The 26199-nt window shown below is 39.8% G+C and overlaps 1 protein-coding gene across 1 annotated transcript in view; it reads left to right on the plus strand.

The window, feature by feature from the left end:
• Nucleotides 1–26199, plus strand: part of COBL (cordon-bleu WH2 repeat protein) — a gene marked incomplete at both ends in the record, with an annotated part of 183717 nt that overhangs the window by 30922 nt on the left and 126596 nt on the right. Inside the window, 5 exons of the mRNA XM_081996446.1 lie at nucleotides 11034–11240; nucleotides 20309–20519; nucleotides 21297–21525; nucleotides 23597–23641; nucleotides 25811–25905. Of these exons, the coding sequence (XP_081852572.1) occupies nucleotides 11034–11240; nucleotides 20309–20519; nucleotides 21297–21525; nucleotides 23597–23641; nucleotides 25811–25905 (787 nt within the window). The remainder of the gene's footprint in view (nucleotides 1–11033; nucleotides 11241–20308; nucleotides 20520–21296; nucleotides 21526–23596; nucleotides 23642–25810; nucleotides 25906–26199) is intronic.

Below are 26199 nucleotides of genomic sequence, written 5' to 3' on the forward strand. Positions count from 1 at the left end.
TTTGGTGTTTGCGTTTGAGGTATGTGTGCCTTTTGCCATTTCTAGTGTAACTATAGCAGTTCGTGTTATAAGGTAGTCTGATATGCCCTGCTTCTTGTGTGGGTTTTGTAGGCTCTACTGAGTTTGCAGCTAGCTCAGGCATGTCTACATAAATCTTGCTGTCGCTGCTGTGATGCCCCACCAGTACTTAGAGAGCAGCCTCAAGCATGTTTGCGTTGGGTTATCTCCGAGTAGCATTTAAAGCTAAGTGGTAGATACCTTCGCTCTCTTGGTAAGGTCTTCTCATTTATAACGTGTAACACTATTCCCATGGCTTCCAGTCAGCTAACAGGGGTGATGCAAGGTCTTGGTTTTAATCCATAAAATCCATAACGGCCCAGACTCTTCTCTGGCTCCTGTGTCCTGAGCCAGTGCCACACATCCGTAAAATGCCCAGAATAATTGTTCCTGATTTGAATGTGTGTGATAAAGAGGGAGGGTATTTGGCTGCTTCCTCTCTCTGATACTGTCTGGGTGTGTTGACATGCCTGATTTATCAAGATTTTCTTCATAGTGTGCTCCAGTTTGCGCTGCATGAGGCTGTTAAGCGCTCAGTTGATACCACATCCTTTTTTGTTTTGTGAGATTTAAAATCCGTTAAGTACCACATGTGCCTACAGGATACATTAAACAGAATTCTAAATGGAAACTATCTAAACAAATATTTTTTGCTGACATCTAAGAATGATTAAAACATTTCTGTTCTTACCAGAGTCCTACTAATCAGCTGTTTGATGTTGTATTTATCTGTGTTAACATTTGCAGTTTTCTTTTTCATCAGACTTTCTGTTTTATGTTAACGTAGGTCTGAACTCCAGTGTAGAGTTGGAGTATGGTTTATTGCTTTACAATTAAGTTTATGATTTGCTTTTAATAAAACAAAATACTTAAATTTCAATTTAAACTAAGAAGTACTTGATTTCTGTGTCATTTAGAAAGTAATGGAATATCTTAAAAGCAAAAGCAAAATATATGTGGTTCTCATAAGAGTTTTTATTAAGCAAATCAGCACCAGGAAAATACATAGAGAAAATCGGCTGAAACAGTGGGATTTCCTGATAAAAGCACCTGTGGCAGCCTATGAGTACAGGCTCTGACAACAGTAAAGACTGTTGTGTTGAATGTTTACCTCATTGACGCTGCGTATTTGCTTCATTAACCTTTTCTTAATATACTGATGTATGTGATTTCTTACTGTGTGATGGAGTATGAATTAAGACTGAATTATAAATGCTAATTAAGAAGATGATTAAGAGAGTAAGGAATTTCCTGGCATCTCTGATTCTATTTCTCTGCAAGTGAATGTAAACGGTACTTCACAAAAAATAAATCGTTAGATCTTTTAGGGTTTTCTTTTTCTAGTTTTAAAGAGAAGGTTGTCAGCCCTGTAGTTCTGGTGCTGGCTGCTTTGGTGACGTGGTTTTCTACAGAGTCAGAATTTACAGAATAACTGTAGATTGAAAAAAAAGAGTGTAGTTTCATGTCATTGGTGTTCTAGATGGGGCAATCCAAAGCAAGTAAATTGTGTCTCCTTTATCCTCCAGTGTATCAGCAGACCCAGACTTTTGAATACATAGAAACAGTGGGCATTGGACTGCAGCCTTCTTCTCCCTGCCCCAAGAAATTTGATGTAAGGTCAGTGTGACAAGGTCATGAGTGCTTCTCAAAGGGCAAGTGAACTTGAGAGGAAGCACAGAGGCCTTCTTCCTCTTAGGAGAGCTCAGTGCTGCGGGAAAATAAATGGCTTTAGTAGGGCCTGCCTGCCGTGCTTTGTGTCTCTCCTGCTGGGGACCATCTAGCTTCAGAGATTAGGTTTCAGAAAAGGTGTTAGTTGCTGTTGATTAATTTAATTTCCACCTAGAAGTATGTATTTCTATTGTTTTGGGAAGCCCTTTTGGATCTAAGGGGTGCTCTGGAACTGAGCCAAGATGCCTCCCTCTGGTCCACAACCTTTAACTTCGTGTCTGTGCCTTCTTCTTTTGGTACATTAGGGTGTGTAGGTTTTCTGAAGTAACTGTAATCTTGCCACCATTTGAGACAGATGAATTAAAACCTTTGTCATGGAGGTAGGTGCAATAACATAGGTTTAATTGTGCAAAGAGCTCAACTACCATTGCCTGCCTGTTTTTGTAGGATCTGTTTGTATAAGGGTGAAATGAACTTCGGTAACATACTCCTGGAGCGTTCCCATTAAATGAGAAATGATGGATTTGTCAGCTCACAGTTACGTGTGTTAATGTTTACCATGGGTGTACTTATTTAAGCAAGTAATCATTCTAAACATGATTGTTCCCCATCTGCACATCAGATGGGCACTGGTTTAAGGCTATTTCTGGTTGAAGCAGGTATCAATAGGAATATTGTCCTATAGTAATGTCAGCAATTTTCCACTGAAGTGCTCACGAGTTTGTAAGCAAATTATAAAAGTAGGAATTAGCCAGCACAGTAAATCACATCAAAATTTCACTAGCCATATATTTGTTGTTTTTTTCTGGTTCTTTCAAAACTATTCAATCTTCTGTGTCCCTTGTGAACAGACAATAAAGTAAGCACTTTAATGCTGTAGGGCCCTAATCTACAGAGTCTTTAAGCCTCTAGAGAGTGACTCTCGGTAGGTGGTAGTCGGTGCTAAAAAGTCTGTGGGCACAAAAATAGAGCATAGTCTGAGATACATTTGGTCAGTAATGCAGTGCAAATGCACCTTGAAGTTGCATCTTAATTGGCAGTACAAGTCACCACAGGAGGGTTTATAAATCAGTGTTGCTAAGCAATAAACTTTTTTATTTGTTTATTTAAATAGCCTTATTGAAAGTGATTGTTGGTAAGAGACCAAGAAAGGACAACCACACCGAAATCTGTACTGCACCTATGACTTCAGGGGACATACTATACAGTGCGAGTATTTCTGAGCTAGCCTCAGGCTTGCGTAATCATATCTTTAGTCATTGACCCCTCTAGAAACAAATTTTCTTCTCATTGCTTTCATTGCTTTGCTATTAATAAACACGATGAATACTAATGTAATTATTGGCTGTTAATAAATCCTATTCCAACTAATAAATTACCTTTCCAGACCTAAAAGTTTTACCACAGAGCTCAGCATGGAGTTGTGGCACCCAGCACAGACAGTGAGGTGAGAGCTGTAGCGTCCTCACAAAAACGCAGCTGACGTGCAGTAGAGTGAGTGCATTTAAAGGATGCATGTTTGCCCACAGCGTGCAGAGGATGCAATGCCAGCAATGATTCCAGCCTGCTTAGAAATGCTCTTGGCTTTCTTTTCATGCCAGTGTTTTCCCACAGGTGAGCATGGTTAGTAAGAATCCAGTTAGCCAACGTGGACGTGACTATAACTTCATGAATAATGCTGAGAAATCTCACTAATTGTCTCAGCAGTTAATGATATTTTAACCGTGTAGGTTTTGCAGTTCAGCCACAGGATTTGCCATCTGCGGGGAACTGGGTGTGTGGAGGCTGTCTGCACGGTTGTAGCCTCCCATCTGCTAAACTGAGCATCCGTAAAACAGTGCAATGAAGATCCGAGAGCACCAAGAACAGAACAGAATGACCTGACAGCAGGGCTTGGGCACTTTACTGTATAAGCGGTAGCATTCTGGATGTTTCTCTAAGTACGTTTGGGATGCTATAGAAATTTTTTTTTTTTTTTTTGCTAACCAGTGCCATTGTGCTTAAGCGTCAGTAACATAAAATAGCATCCTTCTCTTTTCCTATTCAAGCATACCATTCAAAGCAGCCTGATTTAGTCACAAGTGAAGGAACTGGATAACATTGCAGATGAGCATGAGCAACATGATGTTTCCCTTAGTATTTTCATTATTATTATTATTATTATTATTGCTTGGAAGGGAGTGAGACTAATAGCTCAGTACTTGATAAGTGGTGAAAAACCAATGTGAGTGTGTGGATAATGGAGAAAGAAGTCAAAAATACTGGCAGGAATAGGATTGGATGGCTGGTCACTGAATGCTTTGCACTGTATCATTGCTTGTTCCACTGCAGGTCACTTCAACAGCCATTGCTTGGTAATCTTTTGATTTTGGTCAGTGTGAAAATGGCAGGTAGTTTTACCTCAGATGCTGGTGGCTAACCATTCGCATCCTAAAGCTTAAATGTATATTGCCTTTGTCAGTGTTTTGGTTCATCTGAGTTTTCTCCTCTGGCAGATGTCATTGTGAAAAGAGCAAGGTTTCACCAACCCTACCTAGTGTGCTGTTTTTCTACTTCTACTTTTCTAGACCAAATTTTTTTGAAGGTGAGGCTTCTCCATACAATCTCCAGTATTACTTGTTAGTGGGGTTTTGTTCTGCTCGCATCTCCCAAGCTAAAGAGTTAAAACTATTGGTGTATCTCTGACTCAGAGATGCGATAATACTGCAGTTTAGATCGCAGGAATTTAACGTTCCAAAATAGAATAACTCATGTATGCTTTCTTGCTTTAACCACAAAAGACTTCTGTTTTTCTTTAGCTTGTGTTTCACCAGATGAGGCAAATAATAACATAACGTTAGCTGCTCTCCTATTTCATTCCTCTTTACTGATGTACGGCCTGATGGAGTTGCACATGATGGCACCAGCATGTAGTGTGGTCTTTGCCACACACTGAACGTGTGGGTGGTATCTCAAAAGTCCTGTGATACAGCTCTTAGGCCAGACCTTGCAGTGCTTATTCAGGCAGTGTTTTCATTAACTGCAGCAGGCATCTACCCAAATCCTGGGATTTGGCTCCTTTTTAAAAGATTTTCTCTAGGGCTTGTGTTTTGTTTTGGGAACTGATACAGGTAGGTCTGTGAGGCTCCCTAGTGTGACTGTGGTGAATAGGTGTAAAACCATTTGCAGGCTGCAGTGTGATTCCTTGATCAGTTAAAGTCCACTCCACGCACAGGTCTGTCCTTGCTTTCAGTCTAAATGGGGACTCCCTAAAGTAGCATTGGGGTGAATTGCATGGCCCGGGCACGACAGGAAATCAGGTTAGTGTCCTTATGGTTTCTTCTGGCCCTAAAAAGTGACTGTATCGTGAAACTGGTATGTGAACTGCTTTGTACTGGATCTTGAGGGAACACCTCAGTAACTGGAAGCAGGACGAGGCTTTTACTGGAAGATAACGCACTCTCAATCAAAAGTATGGGTGATGTATTAAAAAAGTGTGTTTGAGGATACCAGCCATAGGCTAACAAAGCATTTTGGTGTTCCTGGCAGAGGATGAGCTCTTGATAGTTCAGCTATGCAGTGTCAGTGCAGGAGTCTGAGTCCCTGTTGTGGTTTAGCCCCAGCCGGCAACTAAGCACCACGCCGCTACTCACTCACTCCCCCCACGGTGGGACAGGGGAGAGAATCAGAAGAGTAAAACTGAGGAAATTCATGGTTTGAGATAAAGACAGTTTAATAAGTAAAGCAAAAGCCACGCACACAAGCAAAGCAAAACAAGGAATTCATTCACCACTCCCCATGGGCAGGCAGGTGTTCAGCCATCTCCAGGGAAGCAGGGCTTGATCATGCGTAATGGTTTCTTGGGAAGACAGATGCCGTAACTCCGAACGTCCCTCCACCCCTTCCTTCTTCTTCGTCCCAGCTTTATATACTGCGCATGACATTATATGGTATGGAATATCATTTTGGGCAGCCTGGATCAGCTGTCCCAGCTGTGTCCCCTCCCAGCTCCCCATGCACCACCAGCCTTCTTGCTGGCAGGCCAGCACGAGAAGCTGGACTGTCCTTGACTACTTAGCAATAACTCAAAACATCAGCAAGTTATCAACATTTTCTCATCCCAAATCCAAAACATAGCCTCACACTAGCTTCTATGAAGAAAATTAACTCTACCCTGGCTGAAACCAGGACAGTCCCGGCCAGATGGAAGCCGGTGTGCCCTTGTTTGGCAGCGGTGCGATGCTTCACGAGCAGTGGAGTGGCCAGGTCTCACATCTCAGCCTCTCATGAAATGGATCAGATCTGGGGAGATGTCCCTGGCAGCAAACTGTATAACAATGAGTTTATTCGCTTGTACATTTGAGACCAGGAAACTGCAACACAGTGCTTTTTAATGATTGATTGGTTAAGTTTGTGAAAGGTTTGAAATTACAGGTACAATGTTAGGAATGACATCCATTAGAATGTGACATCTCACCTTGACTTTTGTTTGTTTTTCTTTAATTTCACCCTTGGGCAAGCATGGTCATGTAATTCCATCCCTGCTGCCTCTTCTACAAATGCTCTCACTCAGTTTGCTTCTGGTCTTTTTTTTTTTCTTTTGGCATTAAAACTTTATTTTTAAAATACGTAAAGCTGTAGGGTTTCTCATCAGTAGAATCAAATGGAAGATCAAAAATATAATTAAATAACTTTCATTTCTTTGCCAAAAACAAATTATTTTTTCTTGTCTATTTTGGGTGACTTTATCACGCCCGCAAGGGAATCGTTTTCATCATGTCTGTCAGTGTGATCCTGCCTTAGAAATGGAATAATCTTTTGAAAGTAATACAAAATTCAAATAAATGTTTGAAAAGAGAAAAGCATAAAATAATTATATACCATAATAGCCAGGGAATTCAGAGTAAAGACTGTTTAAAAAAAAAAATCTTATTTAAAAAAATAAAGTAAAGTAGGGAACCCTAATTCCCTGAGCCATATCAACATGGAAATAATCCAGTTCATTGGATCTTGATGTCTGCTGAAGGTTTCCAGCTGTTTAGCAAGTGTAATATTATATATGTTATGAAATGTTGTAAAATAATACTGGAAACCAGTTACTATAGAAGTAATGTATTTTAGACCTGTAATTTACTTACTACGTATGAGACATGTAAAGGTGTAAGTTACCAGTGTTGCACATACTTCTTATGAATCAGTATATTTTGCCTGTGATAGACTAAGTAAACTTGAGAATGTTCTTTGATTATTTTTTTTTTTTATTCTACACCCCTCCCCCCAATAAAGAGCAAACCAAAAACTCTTAATTGGTTAAGTGTTATAGATGGCAAGGTGGAATGGAGCTAGAGCTCCAGTTTACATTGCAGGGTTGTCTGGATGAACTCCTGCCTCTTCAGTAGTCATGGACATTATCATGCTCTCCTGGTTTCTGGTCTCCATCTCTGTGGGTTTTGTTTAACTTTTGTTCTCTGTTTTCAAAATTCTTGAGGTGGTTTTATGTTGGTGCTAATCTGTTTGTATTTCCTTTACATTTGTGTTGCGTGATAATTTTTCTGAGCTGCTGTGTCTAGAAACTGAAAGGATTTTACTTACAAAGAGGTAACTTGTCATACTATTAATTCCTATCTTATGGGTGTGTTCCCAGACTGTGATCAGGGGTTTCTTTGCTTTGCCATGAGCAGCAAAGAGTGAAAAAGAAATGTGCTCTGAAGGATATCTGCTTTGCAGGCTGGATCACTTGGCAGGAGCAACGTCTACCATGCTGTCTGTATCTTGATGGTTTGGAGTACGAGCTGTGCCTCCAGGCTGGGTTTCTGGCTTCGCTATGCAAGTTGCCAGAGAGAGAGAGAGAGAGAGAGTGAGCGAGTGAAGGTACTCATCTGCTTTTTTCCTCAAACAGCAATGTGCATGGATTTCCCCTCAAAAGACTGTAGACGTACAATCACCTGAAAGTCAAGAATGTTTACTTCAATACCTCCTGTTTTCCACCGAAGGGACACTGCATTTGTGTACTGTGCTCATCACTGAGCACTCTCATGTTGATCTGTTCCTCCCCATTATGAGATGGGGTGCATGCGAACATCACGGAGAAACCCCCTGCAGCTGTTCCAGCCTTATGCATTAACAAGATTGCAAATTTACTTGTCTCAGTTGGAGGACTGTGCTAGTTTGTTCATCAAAAATTAATGTTGCCTGTAATTCTGCTATGTTGAGGGTTGGTTGTTACTTGGGTTGGGTTGGGTTTTTTGGGGTTTTTTTCTTTTTTTTTGTTTAAAATGAATGGTTAGAGAGAGAACTGACGTAGAAAGGACCAGATTCTACAGACTGATGTAGTATGGAGCTCTTGTGAAACTCCTGCTGACATCCATGGGGTGAAGTCTGCTCCATATACCTGTTAAGTTGCGTTTGCCTTACAGGGCAGAGAGGGTTCCAGATTTTTTTGAGCATCATGAAAATGTGTAGGATCACATTATGTTTTGTGTGTGTGTGCATGTTAGACCTTATCTGAAGAAAGACCATCTCTGCATAGCATTGCCATGAGGGTGGAAGTTCCAGGACCACTTTTGTTTGAAACCAAGATAATTTTTTTTCAGCATGGGAGTATAAAGTCCAGGTCGCATCCTATTGCGTGGAAGTTACATATTAATAAAGTGTAGGTCCAAAGGGCTCGTGTTACCTTGTCTTGATGTTCTTAATCTGGTGAAACTTTTCTTCATTTCTATTGCGTTTCTTCTATGTGCTGTACTATGGAAACACTGGTCTTGTTGGTTGGTTTGCTTGTTGGTTTTCGTTTTGGGAAGCCTGATGCTGTTACCAAGAACAGTGCTGGTAGGTTATTTATGTATTCTGACTAATTATTTCATGGCAATAAAATAAAAATTGCACTCCCATCTCAGAGCTATAAATTGGTAATAAGGTGTCTGACCTTGTTTGTCTGTTCCTTCAGAAAACCAGATGCAGCTTTCTGTTATTGCTAGGGAACAAATGTGTGTAGTGTACTCACAGTTTACTTCCAATTCCTCTGTCATTCTTCAATTCTCCCCTGAAGTTTCAAGTCTCCTCCATTTCAGCTGGTTTCAGTTTCATGTTTGTTTTATTATCATTGCATTATTTTCTCTGGAATTTGCAACTCCAGGTAAATCATAATTAAAAAAACCTAGTTCTGCCAGGCTCAGGACACTTGCCTGCTTCTTTTCTTCCCATCCCCTTTGGAACTTTGTTAGGAGCACTGTACTGGAATTGTCCCCCACATTGTAGGACAAGCTTTAAAAACAAAAAAGAAAAGCTATATTAAGAAACACGTTGATGTGACTCTCTGTAGCTACTTATATTGATGCAGTTGATGTTATGGAGGGCAAGAATGACATAATTTGTAAATTGAGCTGAAGTACTTAAATGTTGCACCAATTACGTTTAAATATAAAGCTACGTCGGCGTGATCTGGATTTATGCAACACTCCTATGTCTCTCACCACCTGCTTACAAGTAACAACTGTAGCCAAATGTAAAGGGATCTGAACAGAAGATGAATCACAATTTCTTTTTTTCTTTTATAGACAAGTAAATAAATTAAGAGTTTGGCTCACAGACATGTACAATGTCAGGGTTTGACGAATAATAAAGCTTTGAACTTTTTATCATCACCTCCATGGGGAGGAGTGTAGGAGGTGCACGTTAGTGAATGATGACTGCATGACTCATTGGGTGTATATAGGATAAAAAGTGAACGTTCAGGGAAAATTTCCCATGGAGGAAAAATTGCTGTATGCTAGTAAATATGGCAATAGCTCTCCCTGCATATTTGTAGCAAATGCGGTTTATTATGCACACAGGAAATGAAAGGAAGTACCTACATCACTGCTGATTTTACAGTGTCCTGCTGAGGTCTCACTGAAATGTGCATTTTCAGGGCAGTATAGTGATTTTTTGCAAGTTGAGACATGTCATAGAAATTGTTGGTCAAATGCAAATACTGATTAAAGTGTAGAGAGTTTGGACTGTTCATGAACTCTTTTTTTTTTTTTAATAATCTGATGTAGCTCTTACTTTTTTCTCTACCAGGAGCTTACATTGGTAATCCAAAGTGTATGTTTAGCCTTTTTATCTGTGAGAATAGAGGTTGTCTCTAATTAAAGAAGAGTTTGGTTTGGTATCAATCCTGTTCCTGGGTTTTTTTTTTTACCTTGAACAAGTTTTGCCCTTGGCTGATTCAACCACTAAGCTTTGCAGGCTTTTAAGGTTTAGAGTGCTTTTTCTGTACTCTTCTGGATTCGGTTTATATTGTTCACAGGGTGAAAATGATGTGAAGAATCATCATCTCTTCCTGCACCCTAAAAACAAGCAGATTAAAAAATGCAGGCAGTAGGCCTGCGTAGTAATTTCTCAGTAAATATTTTACTGCTCTTTCCATCTGTTACACTAAAATCTGACTTAAACTAGGCATAAATCTATTCAGAAGAGGTCACTGGGATATTAATCATCAGAATTAATCCTCTTAGACATGTGCTTGGTATGAGTCCAGGTATCCAGAAGTTTAGCAGGGCACATGTGTTACTTATCTGTCTGACAGCTTGCCAATGAAGTAAACTTTGAGTTTGTGGTGGTTTGCTATCTCTGTAAAGTACACTGGTTGTTTGGTGCAAGTTGATGCAACATTTCTGTATGTCGCACATGGCGCATAGCCTGCTACTGCAGAATGAGTTCTCTTCAGGGTGCTTTCAAAGAGCTACAGTCTCTCAGTGTTGCATGGTAAGAAGTGGTATCATTCATGGTTGACCTTTTCGTGGTGCTTCCCTATGAAGTATGAGGAGCCAAATTTAATACTACTTACTCAGAGCAGAGGAAGAGACAATATTTCAAGTAGAGTAATACTGTGGAAGCCAAATATAGCTGAATGAAACCTCACCCTGACTCCAGTCCTGCTGTTCTGGCTTGGAGGAAACGTTAATTTATGTAAATATAACTCCTTCTTGAGTCAGGTCTGAACTGGACCCAGTATTTCTGTTTCTCTGTTCATAGGAGCATGCTTCATACTTGACAGAATAATGATTATTTCATATCCAAATTATGGAACTGATTCATCCCCTGGGGCATGGAAACCAAACAGTAGGAGTGAGTGCATCATTAAAAAATTAGCCTATTTTTAGAGAGGAAGTAAAAGTAAAATGCAACTCCATTGAAAAAATTAATGATAAAGAAAAATGGCTTGTATTAGAGGAACTTTTTAAAACAGTCTGAGATTATGGCTGAAAGAACATACTTTCTTATTAACATGTTTATACTTTGGTTGCAAGAAATTATTAATTTTTTTCTTGCCTTTATTCCTCAAGGAGAAAAATGAAAGCTCGGGCTCCTCCTCCTCCAAATCAACCTTCTGCAGCAAGTAGAACTCACAGTGAACACAAGTCACCTGCAGAGACAGCTGTAACTTCTGATCAGAGCTTTGTGAGCATGAAGGAGAACATGATAAACAGATTGGTGGACTTCACGGTTATTTTACCCAGTGGGGTAGAGCAGAAAAGCACAGTACAAGGAAGGTAAGGCTTTGATTAGCTTCCACTTTCTGCAGTCCTCCGTTCCCGGTGGGATACTTACTGATATTAATGTGTCCATTTCTGGGTTGACAGGGTTTCTCTGTCACGCTTCTCTCTGCATTTTAGGCAGCTGTTGTACCAGAGAGTCCTGAGAGCCACGTGTAAAGGGCTCTCTCTTCTGGGGCAGGAAGGATTTAGGAGCTACTGTGTCACTGTTTTCCCCATGAATCACCCTTGGCAGGTGTATACATCCGCCTCTTCCATGTAGTGCCACTGGGCTAGTCTTAGGTTGTATCACATCTCATAATACAAGAGGGGTTTTGGTTGCAGTGGAAGTAGGTGCTGCTGGCAAACAGCAATCCTGACAGTATGCCTGTCTGGACTCATGCTGAGAAGCAGCCTCAGAAGGTGAACGATTCATCACATTCAGAGATCCTGCCTTCACAAATACATTGCAATTGTGTAGACAGCAAAGCATCTGCTGGTATTTAGGAAGCCTTTTCTATATAAAAATGTACTGTTTTTTTCCACAGGAAGAAAGAAGTTCTCCTTGTCACTGGGTACAATCACGGTCAAATTGTATTGGAAAGGCAGTTTTGAGATAATTTTCTTCACCATGAGGGCTCTTTCTTCTCCTCATCCTCGCTGAGAGAACAGTTTTGAAAGAGGGAAGCTTACTAATTTAAGAAAGAATTTGGAAGAGTTTTAAATGTACATTCAATAATATGATGAAACTGTAGCAAACAATGATGTGGCAAGCAGTGGTCAAGAAACTGTAGAAAGTGATAATACCAGATTGGGAGGATATGTAGATGCCTGTTGATAAATCAGGACCTGTGCTTATTTTAAATTTGGACTTCACAGTAGTTAGTCTGCATTCCTGTAAAACTACTCTTCTTGGTCTGATGTATTAGTCTATTTTGACTGTTTGTCTATTGGTGTATTTTGGTGGCTGAGGCGAATGTGTACAGCAGTGTGTAGTGTCTGGTACTTCATTCTTCCCCCTACTTTTCTTGTAGAAATTAGCGTTCGCTTAGCCACTCTCAGGAGACTAGTGCAATTTGTGTGGGTCAGCCCCAAAGCCAGAGTGATGTTTAAGCTTTTAAAGGAAAGCAGTGATTTTCAGAGCTCTCAAATTATGTATTTAGTGATCGAGTTTTTATGGGGAGATTGGGACTTAATGAGAGAAAGAAGAGGACAGGCCTGGAAGGTAGAAGAGGACATGAAACTCACTGGCCGTTAGATCCCAAAGAAAGCTGGTATTTCATTGGCAAATGCAAGCCACTTGAGAGCTAACAAGAGGCTAAATCTTCATGTAGCACTTTGTATAGAGATACATAATTGCTGTATGGCTAGAAAATATTTTCTTTTCCATCAAAGAAAAAAAAAAACAACCACCTCAAAACAAACACTCCCAAGAGTACTACAAGAGTGGTGTTTCAGTGTGACCTTTTGAAAAACATACAAGCTATAGGAGCAGAGAACAAAAATGGAAGATCCCTGTATAATAAACATTGATCTTCTGCACAGGTGTTTATTATCACTACCATTGCTATCGCATACACTGAGACTGAGTATTTTGATTATTAGAGTCTTTAGTTTGTAGACTAAAACGTGAAAGAAATGTCGAAAATTAAACCTTATATGTTTCCATGGTCTTATTTATATCATCTACATTAAGCACTCTAAGTAACCAAAATGTTCTCTTCATTGTTCTGTGAAGGTGCCTGCTTCTCTCCATCATGTGCGTGACAGATCTGGGCCCCTGATTTCAGTGGCAATTAAATTCCTGCTTTTGCTAATCTGCTAATCTAAGTATCACCAGTGCCTAACCTAGGTAGTAGGTGTTCTCTCTCAATGCTGTCCTGAGCACTTGGAAAGGAGAATTACTGACAAATGTCAGGCACTGAGAGCCAGCTGTGAGAAGTGCAAGATTATGGAAACTGAGGAGCGGAGTAAATCATCGTAACAAGTTATGAAATAAGAAAAGGATATCCTATAGTGAACCCTGTATTATAGTGGCATCGGTCTGTGAACAGACCTAGTGTGTGCTGCTGTACTTTCTAACCCCTGGAAGAAACCAGAAACTTTCTAACCACATGAAATTTTCTGTACACAAACACTGGTTATGTTTTTAGGGATGTGGAATCCAAACAAAAATGTCAAGAGCATCTGAAATTTCTAAGGGATGGGCTGCCCTAAGTCTCCAGGTTTGGGTGAAACCCCAGGCTTTTTCACCTTCTTGCATTGTTTTGACATTGTGAACTGGACAGCTGCAAAGTACAATAATACTCAGAGGTAAACATGTAATGATGAAGATACTGGATTAAAAAAAAAAAGTGTTTAGTTTGAAGCAAGTGTGGGAGCCGGTGCAAGTAATAAGTTCTTTTCCTTGTTCACTCATTTTATCTATGGTTATATGATGGAAGGACATTTTAGACAAAGTCTGCTGTTGTTTATACTGCTATAAATCTTTAGCATTTTCAGTGCCATCATTAAAATTACATTCTGCAAAATCTGTTTTTGGGTGCCCTAGGGAAATAGCTTTTCTGTTGAAGAAAAATTTGCAAAACCTTGCCCTGGGCATCATCATAATGCAAAATTATTCTGTAAACTCAGGAAAGCAGTTCACAGAGCAACGAAGTACACTAGAGGATGTTTGAGAATAAAACTACTGTAGTTAATTGGTATCACTTAAGGTTATTATACATGAACCAAGTTAAAAGTCAAAATTATCTCTTTCAGTTTGATCATTGTACGTAAGCAAAGTAACATGTCAATTTTACTTTGTTCTTCATATAGAAAGCTCCTACAAATATCAGCAAGAGGGCAGAATATTCTCATTAAATTTTCCTGAAAGATGCATCCTTTGGCAAATACACTGTCTATGCACTCATTTTCACTTCTGCTAGAAGTGTGCTATTTGTGCTTGAGCGTGTCCAGAGAAGGGCAACGAAGCTGGTGAGGGGTCTGGAGCACACGTCTTACGAGGAGCGGCTGAGGGAACTGAGGTTGTTCAGTCTGGAGAAGAGGAGGCTGAGGGGAGACCTCATCGCTCTCTACAACTGCCTGAAAGGGGGTTGTGGTGAGGTGGGTGTTGGTCTCTTTTCCCAAGTAACTAGTGACAGAACAAGAGGAAATGGCCTCCAGTTGCGCCAGGGGAGGTTTGGATTGGCTATTAGGAAAAGTTTCTTTATGGGGAGAATGGTCATGCATTGGATGGAACAGGTTGCCTAGGGAGATGGTAGAGTCACCGTCACTGGAGGCATTCAAAAAATGTGTGGACGTGGCACTTTGGGACATGGTTTAGTGGGCGTGGTGGTTGTTGGGTTGATGGTTGGACTTGATGATCTTAAAGGTTTTTTCCAACCTTAATGATTCTGTGATTCTGTGATAGAGAGGGTGTTGGCCACTTGCACAGTTTATGCATATAGATCTGTAGGACATGCACACAAACTGTTAGCAGGTCTGACAGAGGTGATGACTAGACATTTAGAAGAATAAGTGGAAAAGCTCACAAGAGTAACCAGAAACCTTTTCTGTTTGTAATTCTCACAGGTAATACTTTCAGTGGGTAGCCTATAAATAAAGGAATCAAGCGTCTGTCTCCGTTCACATTGGGCGACACTGAGAAGGACTTCCTGAGTAACACACATACAGTCCTTCAGTGTCAGCAGCTTGAGAAGTCAGTAGTATTTGAAATATATTGCAGAAAAATGGGGATGTTTGAAGCTAAATGATGTTTGGTTTGGAGTTGTCAATACGTGGATGACCAATAGGCAGAAGAGTAGACTGGACAGTTGTTGCTCCTGCTGTTATCTTACCTGTTAGACATACATGTGATGCACAGAGAGCAGGGTACTAGAAAAAATAATAAACTAGCTGAAGCTGTAGTCCCATTCCATGAATACTCAAGGACAGAGCTCAGTGCAGAGTATGCGTTATATGGAGCATAAAGCTAACGTCATCACAAGTGACATTAATTGTGCGCTTAGAGCTCAACATACAGAATGAAGTCTCAAGAAAGACTGAAGGTGTGAAATCAGTCCAGGTTGGTAAAACATGAAAGAGTTGTTGTTAGAAGCAGATGAATAGGGCATGTACAGCAAAAGGGTTAAAAATGAGTTTAAGTAAGTAGGGGCCAGGTCAAAACTACAGTAGTTCAATGCAGGCTTTAAAAAAAAAAATCACTTACTAGAATAATTTATGTTGTGAGGGGTCACTGGAGCTCACCTGCTCTAGCTCCCTGCTCAGTGCAGGTCTCAGGAGTGCAGGTTGTTGAGGGCTGTCTCCAGGCAAGTCTGAATATCTCCAGGGAGGAGATTTCCAAACCTCTCTGTACCAATGTTCCAGGGTTTCACCATCCTCATGGTGAAAAAATGTTTCCTTGTACCTAAATGGAATTTCCAGTGTTGGCACTTGTCTCTTACCTCTTGTCCTCTTGCTCTTCACCCCTGAGAAAAGTAACCCTGCTGGTTGGTACTTACAGACAGCAACAAGATCTCCCTTCACCCTTCTCATCTTAAGGCTCAATAAACCTATTCCTCTGCCTCTTGTGTGTCATCATGATGTTCCTTCTGTGGACTTGCTAAATTATGGAAAATAAGAGCCAAATATACATGAGCAAAATCAGAAGAGAAATAGAAAGCATTTATGAATATCTGCTTGTCATGCTTCCTGTACTTCTTTTGATGCAGCTTGCTATTCCTGTATACGTTTCTGGTTGTGTAGGAAAACCAATCTTTTCATGAAGTGCCTGCTGTGCTTTGGAGCATGAGAAAATGGTAATGACTAACACTGTTTTCTGTTTTTAAATGCAGATAGTGAAAGTGTCAAGAGACTTCAGGTCACCCCTTTTACACTACTGTGTTTCTTTTCCAATCGTCACTTTAGATTCCTAATGTGTGTTTGACATTGACCTAAATAAAGAAGATTCTTTCCTCCAGTTTGAGATTTTTTTTTTATGAGCATTTATGGCCTGAAAGTAGAAGGTAATAGGAAAGTCAATGTTGCTGGATAGAGTACAGCTTTATCCTACACATATATTTCCTAGATGTACAAGGCTCTATTTTAAAATAGATATCTCTGTGTGATCCAAGGAGATTAAGCCAAGCCACACCCAAAACAACTCATTTGTTTTCTGCCTCTTAAGCTATGGATGTCTTTGCTGCATTTTACTGAACAACAGGACACAAGTGGTCTGACAACACTCAAACTTGACCAGGACTTCAGCCTGATAAATACTGCTGACAAAGTAGTTATTCTTTATGGTCCAGAATTGGTGTTAAATGTCAAACAGCTTAGTAATAGAATATCAGGACAGAGCCAAAGTACTCTCCTTTGCTAAGAATAGTTGTCTAGACCATCTTGTCTGAATCTCAAATTGGGTTCATCCTCCAGTTTTATTTCTGCGCTCTAGTATTTGCTTATCAGTCATTAATGTTTGGTGTCTATCACATAGTGTTTGGTCTCTCCACCCAAAATTTCAGCAACATCTTACTAAAATAAGAAAGTAATGTGTTTCTTAGCTGGGTAGTTGGAAAGGTAGGAAACATTTAACTTCTTCCTTTCAGCTTTAGATGTAATTCTTTATGACCAGACCTGCGTATATTTCAAAATAGAGTATGCTCTCTACCAGGTCTCAAAAGCAGGTTAAAATAAAGTGCAGATATGTCTGGAACAACATGGAAGCAAGAAAGGACTGAGTCTTTGCATCTTCCAAGACCCGTATTCAGCCCAAGGTTAGAAAGAAAAGTTGGTCTAGATTAGTAGATGGCTCAGTGCTGTTCTCTTGCTGTGCTTAGTGGCTGTCTTCTGTCTGTGGCATATACATGGAGTTACTTGAAATAAAACTCCCATTTAAAATCAAGGTGAACTAACTGTATTACAGTTCAAAAGGAAATTTTTTCAAGTTGGTGAACTTGGAATCTGATATAAGAATGACTTCGTTGCAAAGACTCCCCAGCTCTCTTACTTCTCTGGAAATGCATGGATTTTGAATTTTGTTGTAGAATTCCTCTCTTTATCTCTTCTTTTTTTTTTTTTTTTTTTCCTATTTTTTTTAAATCCTTTTGAAGTTTTGTGGAAATTATTTTCCCAAATTTACATTTTGGGAAGCGCATACTATTCACTTTGAAGTTGTTTCAAAAGCTTCAGAGATACTGCTTAATTTGTACTCCTCAATGGTAGAGATGAAGCCTGGGCATGCTTTTCATGGAACAGTTGTGTATTCTCAGCAGTGTGGCTCAGGATGGGATGTTGCAGACGACCTTGTTATATTTCACACACACCTGCTGTGTAATCAGCAATAAGATGAAACGTCAAATTTGTGTGGATTTTTAAATTGTTCATTGTCCGAGCAAATTTGTTCAATTTGCATGATTGTCTGCAGCCTATTTTCTCAGATGGCTGGTGTGGATCCTAATCTTCTTGCAGTTGTGGCATTGTTGCTCCTGAACATATTTCAGTGGAAGGTGCAAGGAATCATAAAGTGTTCTTTTGATGAACTTTTTTTTTAATCCTTTTTCAAGTGCTGTTCTTTTTTTTTAAGTGTTTTTAATGAAATAGTTTACATGAGGTAAGATGACTGTCCAAATTTGAGTGAATTATCACAATATTATGCACTACAGAAATATATTAGCATTATACGTTAAATAGAAAGGACTTAAAGCACCATGTATTGCAGTTCTGCCAGGTTTTTTGCTTTTCTCTGAAACAATAAGGCTGAGGGGAAAAAAGCACATGCAAATTTCACTTTAAAAGAAATATGTCTGTAAACAGATAAGCTGAGATCTGTATCAGGCAGACTGACACGTTTTTAAATGCTCACTGCTGCACAGCATAATGAATATTCATGTAAATATAAGTGTAGGTGGGGTTCTCCTATAGTTTGGACTTAGTAGGTATAAATGTTTCTGTTGGTTTGTGATGTGTTACATATGGATTAAACATGTTTATGAAGTACAGATGTTAGCAACTTGGGGACAGTGCCAGAATAAATCATCATGAAATGACCTGATACAGTTTCAATTTCGATACTACACATTTCTATTTAGATGCTCTCTATGTTAGCAGTTACCCACAGTGCTTTATTTTTCTGAAACCTCCTATACATATCAATGGCATTTGTTTTCCTTGTTTGATCTTCAGTCATGGTCTTCTGACTGTGTTGTTCTTTTTTCAATGCAATCACCTATTTCAGCTCACACTGCATAACTCAGTTAAACTTGAAATAGGTTACTGTAAAGAAGGCCCTTTCTCATCTTTTATGTGGGAAGAACTGTCATCTACGTATGTTTTAGTCTTTTGCCTGTTAACAAGGGATCGTTCTCATTTTCCATTCTTGTCGTCTTTGCCATTAGCTCTCCAGGGTTCTTCACCAACTTCTTGAGCGGTTGTTGGCCAACAACATATACATAGAATGAAGACGGGCAGCCCCCTCCAGAGTTGTTTCCCAGATGCCGAGAACTTGTAGTTGAAGGGCAGTTCTTGAGCTAGAGATGTAACGGTGGTGACTAATAACCTGTGAAGGATTTTATTTTCTTCGAATTTTCTTGCATTTTGAATCTCTATACAGTTTTTCCAGTTTACACATTGTAAGAGATGACAATTCCTTTGGCACTGTCTATGCACTTATTTTCACTTCTGCTAGAAGTGTGCTATTTGTGCTTCAGCATGTCCAAAGAAGGGCAACGAAACTGGTGAGGGATCTGGAGCACATGTCTTATGAGGAGCAGCTGAGGGAACTGAGCTTGTTCAGTCTGGAGAAGAGGAGGCTGAGGGGAGGCCTTATTGCTCTCTAAAACTACCTGAAACGGGGGTTGTGGTGAGGTGGGTGTTGGTCTCTTCTCCCAAGTAACTAGTGATAGAACAAGAGGAAATGGCCTCAAGTTGTGTCAGGGGAGGTGTAGACTAGACAGTAGGAAAAATTTCTTTACTGAGAGAGTGGTCAAGCATTGGAACAGGCTGCCCAGGGAGGTGGTGGAGTCACCATCTGTGGAAGTGTTCAAAAAAACCTGTGGATGTGGCACTTTGGGACATGGTTTAGTGGGCATGGTGGTGTTGGGTTGCTGGTTGGACTTGATGATCTTAAAGGTCTTTTCCAACCTTAATGATTTTGTGAAAAATATCACGTGTATGTGACAAGCTTCAGGTTCAGCTGGTAATTTTTATTGATGACAGATACTGGTTTATGAAACCAAAACATTTCAGAAACGTAACCAGGTTTAATAAACCTGTTTTCTCTGATCCTGGATGGAATTTTAGGGAGGAAGGTTGAAAAAAAAGAACCTTTCAGTACCTGGGTATAAGAGAATTTCTGGGGTGTGAAGGAACATAGTTCATATCTGCTGTGTCAGGCAGTATCAAGCTCCAGTGAGGGGCAGTGACTGACTCATTTTAACCTTCTGGTTTATGAATCACATCTGCAGTAAGAGTTCTTGATAATGCAAATACTTGAAACCAGATGTTTTTGTACAGGGTTAATATCCTCACCAGAATAAGTATGGAAGGGATCTCCTGTACTTGGAAATATTGCTGTTGTCAAATGGATTGGGGGGGCAGGAACTCAATTGTAAGCTGGAAAAAAAAAAGCCTGTCTCCCTTTTGTTCCAGATTTAAATCCTCCATTTTGAGTTGTGTTATGTGATGGTTCAAATCTAGGTATAATTTACCATACTGTGAGTACATAATTTATTTATACCTTGTCTTCATGTTAAAGAACAGGGCTTGAATTGGAGAATTTAACGTATGGATTTAGCAGATAAGATGGACTTTGTCCACTCTTGGCTTATGTTTGTTAGTGGTATTATTGGCACTGTTGGCTGCCTCATACTGAATAGTTAATTGCTAGCTCATAAACACACACTGAAGTGTGAATATATTTAACTCCTAACATTTTATCTGATCTGTTTAGCATTTCAAAGCATTAGCACTGTTCCCTCCCAAGGATGGTTAACTAGTGACACATCCACAACTTGTATTGTCTTTTTTTCTTCCCATATGAAAAATGAGGTAAATTTTTTAGCAACTGTTTTTTCTCATGCTAACAATGAATGTCCTCTTCTCTGCAGTAAAGCTGTGATGGATCTGTTGGTTGATTTATGCAGCCAGTATCGCTTAAATCCATCCCAGCATAGTCTAGAACTGAAGTCTTCAGGAACTCAACAACCTCTGAGTTACAAGCCAAACACTTTGATAGGAGCACTGGATGTACAGATGGTACTTCTGAAAGAGAAGGTTCCTGAAGAGAAAACAAAGCGACCTCTGCCACGGGTCCCTGAGGTTGGTACTCTGTAGGGCTAAAATGGTGCCATGAAACATCATTTCATTCCTATGAATTCAAGCCGTTCTTCCAATCTTTGCATCTTCAAACCAGACAGGAGAGGCTTGAGATTGACTATAACCTGCTTTACTAGCTTAATTGATTTGCACGCAGACTGGCGGGTGCCAGTCTGGACACTATCAATTAGACAAAACGTTACGTTGCATGTGGTTGGATAGATGGAAATATGACCGGGGTGACTGAAATTTGCAGTAGTGGCTGAAATGAAGGTTGTGGGATTGTGTGGAGGTAGGTCGGGTTTGGTGGTATGTTTGTTTGACTTCTATGATTTTATGATCTTTATTGAAGATATGGGAGAAGACTGATAGTTAATAAATGTATTTCACATTATTGTGAAGATTCAGAAGTAGCCATTTTCCAAATAGGTTTGCTGAAATTTTTATTATTCTGAATCAGTATAGGTAATTATATAGCTATAGGATATATTATATACTGTCACGCCTTTCAGAGTGTACTTGTAAACATTCACAAATTACACCTGCCTCTGGTTCCTTTTTCTTATTTACCTGTTCTTGTGAATGTCTTCTTGATGACAGAGTTCTGAGATTTTTTTCTTTTTTTTTTTTTTGTCCCCATATTTTTTGCAGTAGTATGCATGCGGGGCAAATTTGCCTAGGAGGAGTCAAGACAGTATGGGAGTCCCCAGTGCCTTTCTCATTGTAAGAGAGCCTAGCCATCATGGAGGGAGGGCTGAGAGTTTGTGTTTGTCTCTGCAGAAATCTGTGAGGCTGGTAGTGAACTACCTGAAGACACAGAAGGCTGTGGTTCGAGTTAGTCCGGAGGTGCCTCTCCACAACATCATCCCAGCTATTTGTGAGAAGTGCGAAGTCAGTCAAGAGCACCTTGTTCTTCTGCGAGATGGCATCACTGGGGAGGAGCTGGAGCTTACCAAGTCCTTGGAGGAGCTGGGGATAAAGGAGCTGTACGCCTGGGACAGAAAAAGGGGTGAGCTGAGACTGAAAGCGGTCACGGCAGGGTTAGGTGATGTATTATGGGCTACTTAAAAGCATTTGTGCTCTTGTTCCTTCGGTGCCCAGCTGAAACAGCAGAGCGATGTCTCAGTCCAGAGAGCAGCGCAGTTTTGTTCAGTGAGCCATGCACAGAGCAGCCCCTGGGACAGCAGCATGCCCAGCTGTCCCTGGCAGCTCTTGGGCCCCGCGCCAGGCTGGGCTGGCCCCTGGCAGGGCACAGGTTGGCCTGGGGCAGGGCAAAAGGAGGAGCCTTGCTACCTCCTGGTGCTGCTGTTGGTACAGGTGTGCCTGACACAGAGGCCTCGGTCCGGGCAGAGCCTGTCACCTGTCTGTGCTGTGGGTTGGAGAGAAAGAAAGGAGAGAGATGCCATAGTCATGGCAGCCACGAAAGCTGAGAGGCAGGGCCGCCAGACCCGGGCTTATGAGAAACAGCTTGCGGACAGGTACAGAAACGGTTCTTCCAAAGGGCGTAGTTATTGACAGTTTATTGAAGAGTTGCTAAGAGGTATTTGTATTTAAAATTTTCTTCTCTTGTTTATTCATCCTCACTTTCTGTTCTCGTAGACCATACTGCAGCAGCAACTTCGTGGGCTTGAGTTTTAACAGCCTGATTGTGTATTCAAATAGCATAATTATGTGATGTGCTTTAAAATATACTTCCTTTAAAAATACACGTTGACAAACGCTACTACCTTTGAGGTCAGAAAGTGATGTTCATTAAAATTGTCTCCTGCAGTTTGTCTTAATCAGTATCACTGCCAGCACAGTAAATGTCCTTACTTATTGTTTATATAACATCAGTCTTGTGGGTGCTGAGCAGCAGGCTTATTTTTTATTTATACAGTTATTTATTTATGTTGACATTCTGTCTCCTCTTTCAAACTCCATGGGTAAGTGACAGTTCTACCTCTGTGTGAGTCAAATTTCAGTGAGTTCAGACTTTTAAGTAAACAAAATGTGTCCTTTTCCTTTGAATTGTTAGGATGCTCAAAAAAATGGCTGACAACGTGTTGTAACTCAATTGCATGTTTGTTTGGTTTTATAACATATGTTTACTGTAATTAAGCTAACCATTTTGGAGCAACATATTGAACATGCAGACTATTCAACAGGATTCATTCAGCGTATTTCAGGGACAACTTACAGAGTAATTAGCCTAAGCCTTCCTTTAAGGCTTTTCCTTTAAAATGAAGATGATGGTGTGTATACTGGTGCAGTATTGGTCTTCAAATCCAGTTGTAGCCTGTCCAGTCAAAACAAAGGCTTTACTTCAGGGCTGGGATTATAGCAGCAAATGATACAACACTTCATAGTGTGCTGCTCTCTGCATCAGAAATTTTTTAATATTTTATTCTTCTTTAATCTTTTAGTATACCTTTCATTAAAAATAAACCCCCACTGATCCTGAGTGTATTTCGGCCTTTTCTGCCTTCCTCTTACTCTGCACCATGGTGTCTGATGAGAAAACTGGTAAATACAGATAAAGTTTATGAAAGGTTTCCTTTGTTCCAGCAAATTCCTTCCTCCTGTGTTCTCATCTGTAATCTCCAACAGGAGTAATCCCATTGGTTTCAGTAGCCATTGGTCTACTAATTGTGTATTGAGTAGATGACCAGTCTGTTCAGTTACCAAACTGACAGATTTTTAAAACACATTCACACTAACGAGTAAGGCATCAGAGGTGCTGAAAGTATAGGCTGTGCTTGTAAGAGCAGGTTCTAGAAAGACTTTGTGCTCATCATTCTCTTCTTCCCTGAAACAGAAGTACCAAATGCTGAAGGATTATTGAAAGACAAGCTCTGCTGCCACCTGCTTACAGAATTCAATTTAGCAACTGAAGCAGCTTCAAGGGTGAATTGGGAATTATAAATGCAGCTAAACTCCCTCTAGTAGCCACTCTACATGTCTGTTGTTGGTCTACTTTTTTTTACTGTAAAGCTTAGGAAAACAAATACTAGAAGTAATGACTGAATATTGTGGCTTAGGAGGCAATATTAGAACTTTAATATGTCTTCTCTTGTCCTTTCATTGCCCGCCTTTTCCAGTTCCTCCATCAAAAACTCAGTCTGAACCTTCTCTGAACTATAGAGGTACTGTACAATGCTGCTGAGGGGAAACCGTCTTTCTCTTCACACTATGTTTAATGTGGGCTTGGTAGATGGATCTTTAAGAATGTCACATAAAATGCTGTAGAAAAACTAGCTGGTTTTATCTGTGTTGTCTTTTGCGAAGTGTTGTTTACATGTCTGTGCTTTTGGTCAGAACAAACACACTTCTGTGCATACTACTTCTTCAGTAATTGCCATTAAAATGCCAGCAATTAACAAATCCTGTCATTTAACTGTTGTGTGGTATGGTATGTTTCTATACAGATTGCAAGCCTTTCCAGGTTACCTAAAGCATTATTAGTTGAATTTCAGAAATATTCTCTTGGATATTCTCTTGGATTCAGAAATAGGTCTCTTGGATTCAAACTTTATTTAGTAACAAAGACAGACTATCTTGAGATCTATGAGATCTTCCACTAATTTCAATTTACATGCAACAAAACATTTTAATATCAAACCTATGTATACACGTTGGATAACTCTGAATAGATGCTGACTTCTAATTGCTATGGTAGGTGGGGTTTGATTAGATTACATTGGTGCTTCTGCTTCTAGTTAAGCAGAAAATGTGTATATTTAGTATATCCTTTTCCCCCACTGACTCTGTTGTAATACATTGCTTACATTAATTATCCTCAAGAAAGGTATGGTTGATTTTAACTGGCTTTACTTTTTGCATTACATAACCAAAATAAAACTGTGGCTAACTTCTTTAAATTTTCAGGAAGGGAGGAAGTCCTCCTCCAGTAGGTGACAGCCATCGAGCGAATCATGTCTCATGGGCTGTTGCCTCTTGGCTTTGCTGACGCCAGTACTTTTCCCCTAATCCTCTGTCATTAGTTGCTGTGGCTTCCTCTTATACAAAGCATAATACTAGAGAGAATGTCTACTGTATTTATTTAGGAAAAATTGATACAGATTTATAAAGATTCCTTGTTTTGAGATTATATACTGTGTTTAAAATCCCAATTTATTTGGATTATACAGTGTTTAATGGTAATGAAGATCAGCAGTTACAGACATAGCTCACATTTGAAGACTGAGTAAGGGATTCATAATCCACATCTAGTTGCAGCCCAGCCCCGAGCAGAAAAACAGCAGTTTCTGGTGAATGGGCATAGGCAGTGCTTAGAATTCGAGAAAGGTATTAATTTATTTCTGTATTTTTTTGCAGTGGAGTTGCAGCCTTTCTTAAGGATAGTTTCTCCCTGTTTTCCTCTGTGTTCATCGTCTTTACTCTTCTACTGTGCTTTAAACTACTAGATGTATTTAACACCTTCTAACACCTGACATAGTTGATACACAAAGTGAAAATCATGTCCTTTGTGTGAACTGCAAATCAGTTTACAGGAGCTCTGGGATTAGGGTTTTTTGTGAAGTGAAGATTTAGTTTCTATTAACAAACAAGTCATTTTGCATTCGCTTGTTAATCGTTATTAAACAAATAAATATTTACAAGAGAAAGCAGTTTTTCTCTGTACATTAAATTTTCTGTGTGCTAGTGAAGTACGCTGATATGCTTTGAACCAGGGAGAATTCTTTATAGTATTATGCAGTGTGTCCATTAAAAAAAGTGGGAGAGGTTTACAGTCTGTATATTGAATGTCGAACCAATGGTTGTTCTCTGTAATACATGACCTTATCATGTTGCTCATCCAGCCTGGCTAGTGTGGGGGGAATTGGAGGGAGACTAAATGGTCTGAGAATTCATACAGCTTCTTAACTGTTCAAGCAAGACAGGCATGTTTGAGCTCTTACAGCCTGAAATACATATAAACTTGCCTCTCTTTCCACCTGAAGTAAAAGCAGCAAATGAGAAAAGATGACCACGAGTAGTTGATTTAAGCTCTAAGGAGAGCCTTTTTTCCAGGGGAAGGGTCTCTTTCCTCTTCATGGAGCTTTATCCAAATCCACATTGAAAGTCTTTTCATTAAATTATTCCATTGCCTCCTTTAGATTTTGGAACAAACTCAGAACAAGTAAGAGTTTGATGAAAAAGAAAGTGCAGGATCTGGCAGTTACTTAGATAATTCAGTTCATAACATCGCCAGCTCAAAACAAATACAGCATTAATCCAGGATGTTTTAAAATACTGATCTTCTGAATCTTTACTTCAGAAGTGTAAAAAATGTTCCATTATAATTGTTTCAGAACCAAGTCAAAAGGCTTCAGTAAGCAATGATGCAATAGAAAAAGAAAAGACAAGACTTCTGGGGTTGTTTAAAGCTGATAGAAGAAGCAGCAAGGTAAGTGTTCAGCAGTGTACTACCTTACTAAAGAGAATTGTTTTCTTTCCAGATGTATTTTGTCTGCGGGTGGTGGTGTTTGTTCGGGTTTTTTGTTTTATCTTTCTTGGGTTTTTTCCTCCAAGGAGTAATCTGTTAGCAGATGCATAAACTATGTTTAATCAGTGCAGACTGGAGATACGAGCTGCTTATTGAAAGAGTCAGGAAGGTTGACCATTCAAAAATTATTATTTTTTTTAAATGCTGTGGGTTCCCTAGGTGTTAACAAAGGGCAATAGCTTCAAGCAACTTATG

This window comes from Phaethon aethereus, assembly GCF_964289735.1.
Source record: "Phaethon aethereus genome assembly, chromosome: 2".
NCBI lineage: Eukaryota > Metazoa > Chordata > Aves > Phaethontiformes > Phaethontidae > Phaethon > Phaethon aethereus.